Genomic DNA, 17039 nt, shown 5'->3' on the forward strand with positions numbered 1-17039 from the left:
AAAAAAACCAAAACAAAACACAATAATGGGCAAAAAGTTAGACACTAAAATCATGTTATAAAGCAAAAATCCATATAAAACCAAGTTTACGTTAACTCTTATTAACTATATTATCACATATTAACATAAAACCACAAAATTTTCAGTTCCTATAGGGAATTTCAGAATTCCCAGTTACATTTCTACTATCCATTATATTTTCATCTCCTATTTGATAATTACAGTCCCTAAAAGTCCACTGATAAAGTTTCAGGTAGACCTGAATTAAGAAAATGGTATGCAAAATATTGACATATAGTATACATGCTATTTCTAAAATTACCTTACCAGAGTCTCTAAAATATTAAGGATAAGAAATATCAGGTTTCAAAACTTTCATCTCCCATGGTTTGGGATTTTTGTTTAATTTTGCTTTTCGCTTGTCTTGCTGTTTTGCCCTGCTCCAGGGAAGAGGAAGTCACTGTTGGATCAAATGTGGTGCTGTGTTCCTAGTGTCTCATTATCTTTTCTAATATATTTCTTCATTAATGCAGATAAAGTTCATATATTAGAAATCAAGAAGTGGTAACTAATCTCTGTGAACAGCAATACACCTAAGATCCCATGACTTACCTCAAGCAAAGTTTTTACATCCCAAGCATCCTTTTCTTCATTTGGAAAGCTTTTTTCCATATTAAAGTGCCTTTCACCAGGTCTTACTTTCTCTGGAGTCTTAAGAATGCGAATCTATACTTAAAGAGATAATATACTTAAAACATGTCAGAAAAAGTTACTAAAAGTCTAAAATAGTATTTTATTATCTACCAAATATAAGAACTAGAGATGACCCTTGGTGATGTAATGGTCAAGCATGCAGTGGTTAACCACAAAGTTGGCAACCTGAACCAGCTTCTCCACAGAAGAAATAAATGACAGTCTGCTTCCATAAATGTTTACAGCCTTGGAAACCTCACAGGCAGTTCTACTCATCCTAAAAAGTCACTAGGAGCTAGAACTGATTCAATGACAGTGAGTATGATGGTTTGGCCATCATACTAGAAAAAAATTTTATTACCAAGATTCCATAAATTCTTCAATAGTAATAAAATATTCATTATTTAGGAGAGCTCTGGTGGCCTAGTGGCAAGAAGCTGCACTGCAATCCCAGAGGTAAGTGGTTTGAATCCACCAGATGCGCTGCTGGAGAAGGAGGTGCAATTTCCTCCTGTACCAGTCAGATCCAATTTGATGGTACACACATAAAAAAATTTAAAAAAAAAAAATCATTATTTAAGAGTAAATAGAGAAAAAAACATGACATAGGAAAAAAATTATGTAAATGAATGATTTATAAAGTTCTAAATGTATTCCTAAATTTTCATAGAAAAAAGCCTTGGATCATACGAGTCTAAAATATCCAATGATAGCCAATGATTAAGACATCTATAATTGTCAGATGTATATCAGTTGTCCAATTCAGGAATGAAAGATTATACAGAATGGTGGCTTTTCCTAAACATGTAATTCTGACAAGTTCACATTAAACCTGTTAAGAAAGGAAAGAAAAATAACACAGGCTTCTTTTCAAAGGAGGTTGTGGTGTTCGGGGTTTATTGTTCAAAACAGCTTCCCTACCTAGCCACTAACTTTGCTATGGGGATAGGCAGGAATATGTGAATAGGGCATGTTAGTCTACCCACAAGAGGACTGTCCAGTCTTGTCAATAAACTGAGCAGATTCAGCAGCAGATTTGGTAATCTCATCATCTACAAAGTGGCAGCATGCATGTAATGTGTGCCCTCCAGGGCCAGAGATTCTTTTGCTAGCTAAACCTACAGGAGAGTAGCAGCAACCAGAGAAGATAACAGAGACCTGACCTGAGATGGAGCTGACCTTGAGATTGCTACCCCAAGGAACCAGAGCTGAGAGACTTTGCCTAAGTTTGTTCAAAGACTGAGAGGAAGAGCCATAATTGGCAGGACTGAGAATTTTATAACACTGGCCTAAAGTCACAGGCTCAGGCTGAGGTGCTTGCAAGCACATTTCAGAAGTTGTCCTTTGTCTTGCTGCCAACCTGAATTATAACCTTTTGCTTCCTTAATACAGTTCTGTATGGTCTCTGAACTATCATAATGATTTTGGATCCAGCAGAGTAGTAAGACTGGTGCTGAAATTAGTAGAAAGAGGTGTGGGACTATGGGAGACACATCTGACCTCATGGAAATTGATTTTGTGGTGTTGTTGACAGGTACAGTTCCCCTTGTGGAGTTGATAGAGGTCAGATATGATGGACCCCATGCTGCTCTTGCTCCTTTTTACAGAGGTAATGGAACATATCAAATAATGAGCTTAGGAAAAGGAATAAAGAGTGCTCACTTCAGGCATCTCTGAGTGTCTCCCTAGGCCCTCCCTTGATCTGCCTGGCTACCTAAATGCCTGCATAGAAAATGCATTTTTGGTCAGCTCTTTGAAGAGGCAGGCTTTGCAGCTGCATTGGCAAATGGTAAAGATATATTGTGGACAAAATACTTAGAAACTCAATGGCTGCACATGTAAATCACATCCACCAATCCATCTTTTATTACTAATTATGAAGTGGTATTTTAATCTTCTGTATTACTTGCCTTTCAATTTGTTCCAAGTTCTTAAAGTTGTTTTATTTATTGGTCACTTAAAACATGAATATGATGTAGTGATTTTTTAAAGTGAGGCAGCGTTTTATATGTGCTAATAGAGATTATCTTCCAATTTCCGTGAATTGAAAACAAGTAAAAGTGCACAACATACTACCACTGTGCCAAATACATGTCCATACTAACATTACACCTGTCTAAAATATCTTCAGAACAATACATATCAAACCAGTAACATGATGCTCCTGGGGAAAAAAACTGGGTTGGACAATGGACAGAAGCAGCTAAGGAGACTTACTCTTCAGTAGTTTTTGCACTGTGTATATATTATTGTTGTTGTTGATATTACCTATTTAAAATATGAATACAAAAAAAATGCAAAAGTAATAAAGAAATGGAAAAGTGTAATTTCAAATAAACCATAATAATTTATATAATTTACATATAAAAATATACCCAAGGCAATTCCCTTGAAGAGTCTTTAGTCTTATGAACTTGCTGAGATAATTAAGGTAACATTAATATAGCAATTCGAAGTAAATATTAGGAGAAAGAGACTAAGGGTTCTGTATAAATAAATGCTTTACAAATGCACAGAGTGAGGGAGCTCTGGTAGCCCAGAAGCAGAAGCTGCACTGCAATCTCGAAGGGGCACGGTTTGAATCCATCAGATGCTCCACTAGAAAAGGAGGGACAATCTCGTCTTGTGCCAGCTTGATCCGATTCAATGGTATGCAACAAGAAAAAAAACAAACCAACAACAACAAATGCACACAGTGCGTCTGACAAAATTTTCTAAGGATTCAACAGTATGTATGAGGTGCTTTTGAAGATAGATGCCTATAATTTAATTAAAAACATATAAAGCATAATCAGAGAGGAAAGTAAAATACAGGGTAAAGAAAAGTAATACAGGATCATAAATTTAGAGATTAGAGATTATAGCAGGACAATAAGGATGTGTGCCTAAAATACGCTAATGAATAGAAAATTTCATAATCTAAAATAACTAATCAAAACACTGTGGATCATTATGAGTAAAATCACTGGCATTTAAGAGTTATTTATTTACTGATGAACATTAAAGTCCTTTGGTTTTGATTACAAGTAGCAAGTACTTGTAGTTTACCTCAATAGTACCAGCCATTTCCATTGATAAATACCTGTTCTATTTGTATTCCATAGCCTTTAAAACCCGCATTGTCCCATGAAGTATTTCGATAGATGTCATCAACTCTGTCAATTAATTCTATCTGTGTGTAAAAAACAGAAAGATTATTAAGTAGATCTGTATTATACTTTGTAATGTAACACAAAAACTACAGGAATAAAATTCTGTAAAGAGAAAATGCTACTGTAAAAATTTTTACCAATTACAAAAACTAGCAGTAAGGTTTGTTCATATTAATCACTGATAGTTCTAACAAAAAATTATTACAAGATTCTAATTTTAAGTGTTTCTGGAAGAATGGTACAATTCACTCTAAATTTCAAGTAATGAACTCCATAAGTAACTAAAATATCAAGCAATGGATTTTTTTTAACGTTATCACTACAACCAACTATAAAATTTAAATAGAGATTGTCCAGGGAACTCTGGTGGCCTAGTGGCAAGAAGCTGCACTGCAATCCCAGAGGTACGCAGTTCGAATCCACCAGATGCTTTGCTGGAGAAGGAGGGGCAACTTCCTCCTGTAGCAGTCAGATCTGATATGATGGTACAACACACACACACACACACACACACACACACACAATTTAAAAAATAAAAGATTGTCCAAGATTGCAACATAGTCAGAAGGCTCATAGTGTCATACAACAGAAGCCTGAATTAATTAACAGATTGCAATTTAGAAGCCTAAGCATCAAAGGCAAGGCTGAAGAATCAGATCAAGTGTCAACTAGAAGGAAAGACTATATAAACACAGCAGACATTGAAAAGTACAGGGTGCTGGCCTCTTCTGACAAAACTGGACAAGACAAGCATACTGAGGTAAAGCAAGCACTATTCCTAGCTGAGGCGCCATATAAATAGGAACAACTCTGCATCCATATCCAATGCCAAGAAGAGTGTCTCCCACTCTGTGAAAGAGTACTCGGATCAACTCACTGCACCATTCCTCCAGCCTTCCCAAGTCAGAGGCCTGTCGACATACATTGCCTCTAGCCATCCTCCCAAATCTAAACTATTAAGGTCCACTGGGATCCATTACCAACTCTTCTCCAGAATCAGTGAGTCAGGGACTGATGCATATCCGGTACTTATAATGAGAACTCACAAACTGTACTGGTACACACTCCTGGCTCAGTTCCTTGCAATGAGGACTCAGAGACTGGCAATGCAAGCCTCTCACCACCACTGGGATTCCACAGATGAGTACTTTTCACCTTTCCAACTAGCTTGCTTGCTAGGAGCCCATGGCCTAGTAGCACCCCCTCCAATGCTCATTTATCCAAGCCAGACCAATTAACTATTTGAAACCAAAAGGGCAGTGTATGCCCCAATACAAAGCTCAGAATGAAAGAAAGAAAGAGGGACAAATGAAAATGGCATATCAAGGAAGGAAAGAGGAATAAAGTTGTTACATCGAAGGGACTGCAACTAATGTCAGGAAAAGAAGTATACACATTAAAACAGAAAAGTAATGTGCTCTGCAAAATTACAACTGAATTACAATAAAATGTTTGTCTAGTTCCTCCCCCCTTCATTAATGACTTGAATACTTTATTTGGAAAGAATAATACCAGGGGAACTAGTAGGTACAAATTTGCCTGGTCTTTTGTTTGATCTTGATCATCTCACAGTCAGTAGTTTTCATTTCAATTCCATCTAGATAAATAACACCTTTGATGAAATTTTCATCTTGGCCTCCAGCTAAATTTTATAAATCCTCATCAACTGAAATGTGTCTTTGGTAATAATCATTCATTGATCTGTGCGTCTCTAAAACTTGACCCAAAAAGTTTGATCATCTGAGTCTATGTCACCATTTAAGAAAAAAAAAAAAACACCCAAAGACTTTCATCCAATGAGGTATCAGTCTTATACCACTGATATGTTATCATCAACAATAATAACAGCCAAACTGAAGACTTTTTACCTTAATTTTTTTATTTTTCTTTTATTTTGCCTCTTAATGTGCCCATAAGTCTTGATTTTCTTCTACAGCTAAATCTTTCCTTAGATGTTTATTTACAATTTCTTCAACTGACTTACCTTTCTCTATAGACATCTTGAAAACACATTTTTATGCTAGTATTAGCTATTTGGACTAATTGCTCAGTAGCAATTTGACAAGATTAAGCACCTAATCTCTTAAAACTTTCTACATCCTTGTCATCTAGTCTTTTCCATTGCTCGCTGACCATTTAAATCTTCTATCCTTTAATGGTTATGCCTCACTCCATATCACAAGGAGTTGTAACTGTTAACAATAAAATGGTTTTTAAAAAGAAGAAGGTCAATTAATATATCCTAAGATATTCTAAGAAGTATTCTTTATCTCTTGCTACGTGTCTAAAATTCATTCTCCAGAAATTAGTATAGAAAGGTATTTCCACATCCCTACCCCCATCAGACCAAGTTAAGCACTAAGGAATGGCTATTAAAAGGTCCAGAAAGAATGAGGTATATCGCCCCCTTTTTCTTGACCTCTGATAAGTATAGGAATGGGTGATGTGTAGGGAAAGTGATGAAGGAGAGGCATTATAATAGCCAAGCGACACGAGAAACGATTAAATTCTGATTACTTATCTTTTGCTCAAAGAGAATTAGTATTCAAGAGCTGAGAACATCAATTCTGAAACAAGTTAGACGTCTAAAAAACTTTGTGGTTTAATAAATAAGGAATTGTCAGACTAAGAAACACAATTCTTACGACCAGCCCTCTAATTATATTTATAGTTTTGCTATAACAAAAAAGAAATTTAAAGGAACCCCTATTTAAAAAACTCAGAACAAGACGAAAGCTTTTTCAAAAAAGACCCTCTTTTACTTAGGAACAAGTATTACATTGATTTCCCACAACTCCTACTACCTTCATAATAAATTCATTCATTTGACACAGAATGTAAAGAAAGGAGAGGGAGGGTAGGAATAAAAAGGAGAGAATGGTAAAAGTTAGGCAATCAGTAAGGCATCTTTACTGCATTGGGCTCTCAGTTCATGAATAGCTGTATTCTTTTTCCACTCCCTCAAACAAGAGTTTGGTCACTGCTGAGTTATGATGAATGAGGTCATGTGGAATAATGGGAGTAGATATGGAGTTATGAAATATAACATGATTGACTTTAAAAAATTACAATATCTAATGCTTAAAAACCCTACTGTCAACATTCCTTTAATCTTTATAAGCAATCTATTTCATTTATATTCCAATTAGCTCTTTTACATGTCATAAACAAAACTGATTTTTCTCTCAGAAAATATAACAAACTCATACAATTTCTTTTTTGTTTTGCCTCAGGGGAATATATGTGAAACAACATGCATGTAAACCAATCAGATCACTGCCACAACAGCAGAGATCTTTTTAAAGAATTCAGCAGTATAAAGGGAGATCTACGCTATGAACCGTCCCAAGCCTAATATGCATTAAAATTCTAATACACACACACACACACACAAAAAAAAACCACACACACAACACACTATTTCAAAGGTAAAAGACTTCCATAAATTCAAAACATGCATTTCAACAGAGTAATTAATACAAAAGCCACAGGGGAAAGCCTTCAAATATAAAAAAAGAAAAATAACAGTATCTAAAGCAAATCTTGTAAATAAAGTGAAGCTTTCTCTGGAGACAAAGAAGATAAAGGTTCACCTCACATACTTCAGGCATACTGCAAGGATAGGATATTCCTGGGAGAGGAACATTAAACTTGGAAAGACAGAGTGTCAGCAAAGAAGAGGAAAACCCTCAACCAAGTGGACCGACAGAGTGACTGACGCAATGGACTCTAGGGTATCAGGAAGTGTGCAGATGACATAGGATAGGACAGGGTTCAGCTCTTTTGTTCATAGGGTCGCTATGCATTGCACTCGACTTGGCAGCACCTAACAACAACAAAATCAATCTAGTTTCATGAAATTTTAAAATGTATCCTCTATGACTTTGCCATTTAATTACTTATAGCACATTAATACTTACCAAATAGTTTGTAGTTGTACTCTCTTCCCCTCTGCCCATGTATTTGTAAAAGCGATGATCAGCTACCACCAGTAATTTGCACGTGTTCTTCAGAGGATTTGGATCAGCTCTTCTCTTCACCCGATGGACAAGCTCTAATATGAATTTGTATGCACTATTAAATCAAAATTCACCAAAACAAGGAATTTTTTATAGTAACACTTTAAAGCTAATATATGTTTGAAATAAACATGATGTAAGCTTAGTATCCCTAAAGGTATCTTGGGGGTAAAAATTAATTTAAAGGGTAAGTAATACAAAGCCTTAAAATTTCAGAATTCAAAACAAAAATGGAAATTTTCTCCTTAATTTTGAAAATAGGAAAAACTATTTAACAGAGTAAAACAATCACCTATAGGCAAGGAAGCTTTCATTTTTTTTTTCTAGAGGCTGTCTACAAATAACTAAAGTAATAGTAAAAAATATCTAGACAATCATTAAAAACTTTTCTGCTAATTAGACAATTTTCTTGTCAAAGAATCAAATTCTTTACAGGATTCTTTCATACACTAACATGCAAGTAATAGTTTCTACACCCTTTAAAAAAAAATAATATCTCTGTAAGGTGTCTTTTTTAAAGTGACCCAACATATACTTGTCCCAGTAGCATACGTCCCTAAACAGATCCCACCAATATCAGCAAAGGTCCCCCTAATACCAATATTTATCTCACTAATAATATTGGTAACAATTTCAACAATATGGCTGTATTCTATCCTAAATAGTAAAGAACTCCAGTGCTGTTACATATAGGATTGCTAATCAGGTCAGCAGTTCAAATTCACCAACTGTTTTGAGGGAAAAATATGAATGAGTCCCTTCTGTGAGGATTTATAGCCTCAGAAAGTCAATGGAGGGTCGCCAGGAGCTACCATTGGCCTCCACAGTGTGGTCTGATTTTTGTATTCTAAGCAGTACAGATCCATTCTGCTACCAACTACACCTTTTCCTCACTTGTGGACTACTTCATTATCTAATTTTCCATATTTACAACAAATGTGAAAAATGTACTATTTTGTACCTTACCACATGGTAATGACTGTCAAAGTGATGTATCAACTAAGCTAGACCATGACTCTCAATGGCTTCGCAGTTACATAATAACTTTACATGGCAGTTTGTAATGATGTAGTCATCTTCCATTTGCTATCATCATCCCATACTCTGACATAAGGTGATTTTTCAAATAATTACCTTAGCCTTTAGAACTTAGTGATGTCACTAAGTAAGGCAGTGTAAATAAACTCTAAGGAACGTTTTTTAACAACATTATACTGTAATGTAGAAAAATCTTCAAATAAAAAATATTTCCCCTAAAATCATTCTATTTCCCTTTTGCCAAATGGTTTTTTAAGGTTAATTATTTTTTTCCATTATTTTCTCCTGTTAGAAAATAATTACAAAAATTAAAAAAAAAAAAATCACAAAATAATTCCTGGACCAAAATATCTTTAAGTAAAGGCTATTGTTAGTGGATAACAATATTATTTTAATGTATCAATAACAACCTCTATCGAAAATAATTGTAATGCTTATTTTGATTTGAAATTTTTTTTAAAATATTTTTTTTAAATCTTACCTTCAGGTGGCTCTTTCTCTACTAGCCCTTTTGGAAGTAACTCTTCATTATTTCCTTTTAAATAGCCACAAACTTTTGGGGACTGCAAACGTGAAACATTCTTAATATCATCAGATCTGTAAACTAACATTCTTTTGTCTTGCGTATCATTAACAAATCTCCAAAGTGGCTAAAACAGAAAATATATATAACTGAGTCAGAGAAAGTAACAATGTTTGGACATTAAGTTCTTATAGCATCCTTAAGCGTTCTCATATAACCTTCACTTCTACAGTGCAACAATGAATAAATGAGAACCCAAAATCTCTGTAAATGTTCATTAAAACTAATAAAATTTAATAATAATTTAAAAAAACAAAAAAAATTCACTTCTAGGTTAAAGAAATTAATTAGTTCTTTTTAGAAAATAATTTTAAATTTCTGTCATATAGCACTTCTATGCTGGTAATACATATATTCCCCAATTTTTATTATCTTATCTGAAGAACAAATTCAAACCTCGAGTTGCTATAATCAAGTATGCTTTAGAAAGAATATTAAGGGATCCAGGAAGTATTAAAAGAAGATGGAAAGAATATACTGAGTCACTGTATCGAAAGGAATTGGCAGACACAGAAGAATTTAATGAAATAACATATGAGCAAGAGCCTATGGTGATGAAGGAAGAAGTTCAAGCTACTTTGAAGGAAACAGCAAAAACAAGGCCCCAGGAAGAGATGGTATATCAATTGACATATTTCAACTAACAGATACTGCCCTGCACATGCTCACCAAGTTGTACCAAGAAATCTGGAGAACAACCACTTGGCCAACTGACTGGAAGAGATCTATATTTGGTCTCATTCCAAAGATGGGAGACCCAACAGAGTGTGGAAACTATAGAACAATATCATTGACTTCACATGCAAGCAAGATTCTACTGAAGATTATCCAAAAACGACTGAAACAGTACATCAGGAAAGAACTGCCAGAAGTCCAGGCTGGGTTTAGAAGGGGTTGTCGTACTAGGATATTGTAGCTGATGTTAGATGGATCTTAGCTGAAATCAGGGAATACCAGAAGAATGTGTATATGTGTTTCATTGACTATACAAAGGCATTTGACTGTGTGGATCATAACAAACCATGGCTGACTCTGAGAAGAATGGGAATCCCCAGAACACTTGATCGTGCTAATGTGAAACCTATACTTGGACCAAGAGGCAGTTGTCAGAACATAGCAGAGAAACACTGCATGGTTCAAAAAGGTGTATGCCAGGGATGTGTCCTGTCTCCATACCTTTTCAACCTGTATGCAGAGCAGATTATCCGAGAGGCTGGGCTCTATGAGGAGAAGTGTGGCGTTAGAATTGGTGGAAGATCTATTAACAATCTGCGTTATGCAGATGATACAACCCTGCTTGCTGAAACTGAGGAGGACCTAAAACGCTTGCTGCAGAGGGTCAAGGACTGCAGCCTTCAGTATGGATAGAGGCTCAATATCAAGAAGACAAAGATTCTCACCACTGGACCGACCAATTGGCAGCATCAGGACGGATGGTGAAGAGATTGAGATTGTTAACAACTTTAGTTTGCTTGGCTCCACGGTCAACACTCTTGGCACCAGGATCCAGGAAATCAAAAAACGTATTGCGATGGGAAAGTCTGCTGTTTGGGACCTCTCCAGGATACAGAAGAGCAATGGTGTCACTCTGGAGACTAAGGTGCATCTGATACAGGCTATGGTCTTCGCAATTACTTGTTATGCATCAGAGAGTTGGACAATGACTAGGGAGGATAGAAGGAGAATTGATGCCTTTAAGCTGTGGTGCTGGAGAAGAGTATTGAATGTACTATGGACTGCCAAGAAAACAAATAGACTGCACAGGAGGGGGAGACCCTCTATGAGGTGGATTGATTCAGTGACTGGGGTAATCGGGATGGGTATGTCAGAAGCAATGAGACAGGCACAGGATAGAGAAGGGTTTAGGGCTGTTGTACACAGGGTCGCTATAAGTCGCAAGCAACTTGACGGTTCATAAAAACAACAACAACATCTATAAAAAAAGCACTACTTTCTTCAAGTAATAAAATATTTTAGGAGATTCAGAAGAAAAAAATGGTATCTGGGGCCAGGGAGTCTCCCTGCACTCTAGGAGTTGGATGGCTAGCTAGCATCTCTATGGCAGTCTTGCCTTGATGGCAGTCTCATCTTGAAGGCAGTCACATAAGGGAAGTTTCTGGGGTCATGTTTGTTGTGTGTACTGTTTCTCCCCCCTTAAAAGTGGGTGGTCCTTGAATCTTAGACTAAGAATGGAGGCCTACTCAAGGATGTGGCTTTAAAATCCTGTAGGGCCTCAGGACCAAATTTGATAATTTTAGAATGAATACTCTTTAAAAGACATAACAATCATTTGTCTATTTGCTGTACTGAACAACTTGGAGTTGCTGTGATGCTGAACACTGTTCCGTGTTGCTGCTGTTATTATGTGCCGTCGAGTCGTTTCCGACTCATAGCAACCCTATGCACAACAGCTCTAAACCCTGCTCTATCCTGCGCCAACCACACTGCCTCTGACACACCCATCCCGATTACCCCAGTCACCAAATCAATCCATCTCATAGAGGGTCTTCCCCTCCTGTGCTGTCCCTCCACCCTCCGAAGCATGATGTCCCTCTCCAAGGACCCGTCCCTCCTGGCAACATGTCCAAAGTATGTCAGACGAAGCCCCAGAATCTTTGCCTCCAAGGAGTAGCTTGGTTTAATTCTCTCCAAGATTAACTGTTTGTTTTCCTGGCAGTCCATGGTACATTCAGTACCCTTCTCCAGCACCACAGCTCAAAAGCATCCACTCTCCTTCTGTCCTCCCTAGTCATTGTCCAACTCTCTGATGCATAACAAGCGATTGCAAATACCATGGCCTGTATCAGGTGCACCTTAGTCTCCAGAGAGACACTGTTGCTCCTGAGTACCTTAGAGAGGTCCCTAACAGCAGACTTTCCCATCGCGATACGCTTTTTGATTTCCTGACTGCTGGTACCAAGAGTGTTGATTGTGGAGCCAAGCAAACTGAAGCTGTGAACACTCTCAATCTCTTCGTCATCCATCCTGACGCTGCCAATTGGTCCAGTAGCGAGAATCTTTGTCCTCTTGACATTGAGTCTCAGTCCATACTGAAGGCTGCAGTCCTTGACCCTTCGCAGCAAGTGCATGAGGTCCTCCTCAGTTTCAGCAAGCAGGGTTGTGTCATCTGCATAACGCAGATTGTTAATAGATCTTCCACCAATCCTGATGCCACAATTCTCCTCATAGAGCCCAGCCTCTCGGATAATCTGCTCTGCATATATGTTGAAAAAGGATGCATCCCTGGCGTACACCCTTCCCAATTTTGAACCATGCAGTGTTACCCTGCTCTGTTCTGACTACTGCCTCTTGGTCCAAGTATAGGTTTCGCATTAGCACAATTAAATGTTCTGGGATTCCCATTCTCCTCCATAGTCATGTCAAATATCATAATGGTGACCCATTATGTACAATGTTTGGATGCGCTTCCAGATTGATCATGTTCGGAAGCAGGCGTAACATCCACTTTCTAAACTAGATGCTTCTGGAAACTCTACAAACTCTCTTATCAATGTACAGAAATAATGTTAATTATATAACAAGAGTTCAGGTCTTTTGTGCAAAGCTTACTATGAGTCATATTCAACTCGACGACACTTAACCACTGCTAAATGAGACTAGTGCTATTATATCTGGAGGAATACTCTTTCACATTGCACATCACTCTGTCAATGTGCTGCATGAAGTAACCTGGGTTTGCTGTGATGCTGGACCCTGCGCCATAAGAATATCAAATACCAGAATGGTTTCCCATTGTGGACAGTGTTTCGTGGAGTTCCCAGTTGTAAAACAGGTTTGGAAGCAGGAGTGGCATCTACTTCTTAAACCACATGCCTCCGGAAACTCTATGAACTTGGAGAAACAACAATAGGTATGGAAAGGCATTACATCTTTTGTTCATTGGATCGCGATGAGGTGACTTCAACTTGACGGCAATCAACAACAATTCACAAAAAATACTCTTGGTACCAGCAGCCAAGAAATTAAAAGACAGCTTGCACTGGGAAAGTCTGCTGCCTAGGATCTTTCCAAAGTACTGAAGAGCAACAATGTCAGTCTGGAGACTAAGGTGTGCCTGATCCAGGCCATAGTCTTAGAAATTATTTGCCATGAATCAAAAAGCTGGACAATGGCTAGAGATGCCAGGAGAATTGATGCCTTTGAGCTGTGGTGCTACAGAAAAGTACTGAATATACCATGGACTGCTAGGAGAACAAATTCATCTTAGTAGGGGTGAAACCAGACTGCTCCTTGGAGGCAAGGAGGGACCAGTCCTTGGAAAAGGACTTTGTGCTTTGGAGGGGGGAAGGACAGTGCAGGAGAGGAAGACCCTCCATGAGATGGATGGATTCAGTCACTGGAGTAACGAGGGTAGGAATGTCAGAGACTTAATTAAGAGTGGCACAGGACAGAGCAGTGTTTAAGGCTGTTGTGCATAGGGTCACTATGAGTTGCAAGCCACTTGATGGCACAGAATAACAACAAACATTTCTTTCATTCATTAAAATATATTCAAATGTAATACACTATTGGCACTTTTCTAGGTGGTGGATAAACAACAGTAAGACTTAGACAAAATTTATGTTCTTATGGCAAAGAAAAAACCAAACCCAGTGCCAATGGGTCAACTTCAGCTCACAATAACCCTGCAGGACAGAGCAAAACTGCATGCTCACAGGGTTTCCGAGTCTAGATAACGTATGGAAACAAAATGCCTTGTCTTTCTCCCACTGAGTGGTTACTGAGTTTGAACTGCTGACCAATTGGTCAGCAGCTGAGCTTCAACCACTACACTACCAGGGTTCTTTTACACTCACTAAAATGACTATAATAAAAAAGGTAAGAATTGGTGAGGATGTGGAGAAATCAAAACCCTCAAACACTGCTTAGAAAAACATAATGATGTCATCACTCTGGAAAACAGCCGTACAACTAAACATAGACGAGTTATATGACTCAGTAATTTTACTCCTAGGACATACCCAAGAGAAATGAAATCATATTCCTTACAAAAACTTGTAAACAAATGTTCACAGCAGCATTATCTCCAACAGCCAAAAAGTGGAAATAATCCAAGTTCATCAACTGATGATTGATAAAAAAATATATCCATACAAAGAAATTTTATTCAATGACAGAAAGGAAGCCTGATAATGCTAAAATATGAATGAAATTTGAAAACATTATGAAAAGGACAGTCACAAAAATAATAAGATCCCACTTAATAAAACAATCAAAGAGTGAGGGAATGAGATATTAATCAATGTTATAATAGACATTAATCAATGCAATAATATATGAACTTTCACAAATTGAGATTTGTACACCAATGTTCATATCAACATTATTCACCATCACAAGAACATGGAAACAGCCCAAATATCCAAACACAAACAAATGGACTGAGAAATGATGGTACATACATTCAACGTACATTCACTTAGTGGAATACTATGAAGCTCTCAGGAGCAATGATTCTGTAAATTATTACGTACCTTGGGAGGAACTGGAGAGCATTATGCTGAGTGAACTAACTCTGTCCCACAAGGATAAATATTGTATAAAAATCATTATTGTAGAATGAGTATAAGGATACAGGAGGAGTGGGAGAGGCTGAAAGCAGAGGGATGTGGATGTGCAGGCGGAGGGGGTAATAAATGATTGGGTTGTACAATTTTAATGGGTGGGTAGTGATGTAAATTGAAAATTTGTTCAAATTTGTATTCAAATTTTATAAATAAACTAGTAGAAAACAATGAAATTTTAAAAATAGATGAACTTTGAAAAACTCTATTAAAGAAATCTGATGCAAAAGGATTACAGAATTTATCTGAACTGTCCACAGTATGCACAACTAGAGATGAACAGCACAGCATCACTCTTGTCTATGGCCATACCACCCTGAACGCATCTGCTCCTGTCTGATCTTGGAAGCTAAGCAGGGTGGAAGCTAAGCAGGGTTGGGCCTGGTTAGTACTTGAATGAGAAACAACTGTTCTTTTACCTAAGGCTCAGAAAAAAGAGCCCTATGGGTATAACAGATGAAGCACTCAGCTGCTAACCGAAAAGTTGGTAGTTTGAACTCACCCAGCTGCTCTTTAGAAGAAAAATCTGGTAATCTGCTCACTTCAGGACTGTTGTGTTGTTGTTGTTTAATGCCGTCAAGTCGTAGACGACTCATAGCGACCCTACAGCCTAAAAATTCCTAAAAGGCAGTTAATTCTACTGTCATGTTGGGTCACAATGAGTGGATCATCAACTTAACAGCATCTAACAAAAACAGGGGTAGGAAACTGATCATGGCGATGGCTTGCATAACTCTGAATATACTGAAAACCACAACATTGTACACTACAAATGTGTAAACTATATCATATGTGTTCTATCACAATAAAACAGAGGAATAGAAAGATAGAGAAATACACATGGATAGATGGATGGATGTATAGGGGGAGAACTTAAAGCACGTTTTTTTAATAATTCAATGGATACAGAATCTCAGAGCTAAATGAGACCTCAAAAAGTTAATTAAAACCATCCTTAGGCTACATAAATCTTTAATAAAGTTCACATGAAAAAAAAAATTTTATCTTTTAGAAGAAATATTTCAAAGTTCATATTAATAGCATCCTAGGACAGCCAGTCTGACAAAGACAAGGACAACACACTTGCGATCAGAGATATGTGGGGTCAAGCCTTAACTTTGTCCCATTACACATCTTTAAAAAGTCACATCTATTTGAATATAATATCTTTTATTAGAAAAAATTAGTGATAATAATGATTATTATCATTACATAAATAAAGGTAATTATTAAATAAATGAAGGTAATTATTGTTATTATATGGGGAGGGTGGAGGAACAGTGCAGAAGAGGAAAACCCTTGATGAGATGGATTGATTGCATCATTGGGGTAATGGGAATAGGCATGTTGGAGACAATAAGATTGGCAAGGGATAGAGCAAGGTTTAGGGCTGTGGTACACAGGGTCACTATGAGTCGCAAGCGACTCAATGGCACATAACACAACAACAACAAAAGGTAAGTTTTTTTAATTACAATTAATTCTTATGTTATTGGGGAGAAAATAATCCTCAGTGACTAAGTACAAGACAAGAACTTTGACTACATTCTGCACTGGAAAACAAAAAATTCTGTGAAGCAGATCTTAAGGACACCTAGAGATTCTGACAAGGAATCCTGGCAGTGTATACAGTAAAACACTCTGCTGCTAAAAAGAACTCAGCAGTTCAAAACCAGCTGCTGTTCCTTAGAAAAAAAACGAAGCCATCTGCTCCTGTTAAGATTTACAGCCTTATGCACACCCATGTTTATTGCTCCATTGTTCACCATAGCAAAGAAATGGAAGCAACCCAAGTGCCCATCAAGAAATGAATGGATAGAGAAGCTGTGTTATATTCACATAATGGAACACAACACAACGCTAACTCGCTTTGAAGAGGACCTGAAGCACCTGCTGCAGAGGGTCAAGGACTGCAGCCTTCAGTATGGATTGAGGCTCAATGTCAAGAAGACAAAGATTCTCACCACTG

General features: G+C 37.3%; 1 protein-coding gene across 2 annotated transcripts in view; it reads right to left on the minus strand.

The window, feature by feature from the left end:
* The window catches only part of ADAM17 (ADAM metallopeptidase domain 17), a 74263-nt gene that overhangs the window by 36592 nt on the left and 20632 nt on the right, over positions 1-17039 (minus strand). For both annotated transcript variants that reach the window (XM_006898203.1, XM_006898204.1), the window contains exons 5-8: positions 9384-9552; positions 7766-7899; positions 3776-3865; positions 613-726 (exon numbers count right to left, since the gene is read on the minus strand). In XM_006898203.1, coding sequence (XP_006898265.1) covers positions 613-726; positions 3776-3865; positions 7766-7899; positions 9384-9552 — 507 coding nt within the window. The remainder of the gene's footprint in view (positions 1-612; positions 727-3775; positions 3866-7765; positions 7900-9383; positions 9553-17039) is intronic.

The sequence above is a fragment of the Elephantulus edwardii genome, unplaced genomic scaffold (assembly GCF_000299155.1).
Source record: "Elephantulus edwardii isolate Elephantulus edwardi_28Jun2011 unplaced genomic scaffold, EleEdw1.0 scaffold00223, whole genome shotgun sequence".
In the NCBI taxonomy this organism is placed as follows: domain Eukaryota; kingdom Metazoa; phylum Chordata; class Mammalia; order Macroscelidea; family Macroscelididae; genus Elephantulus; species Elephantulus edwardii.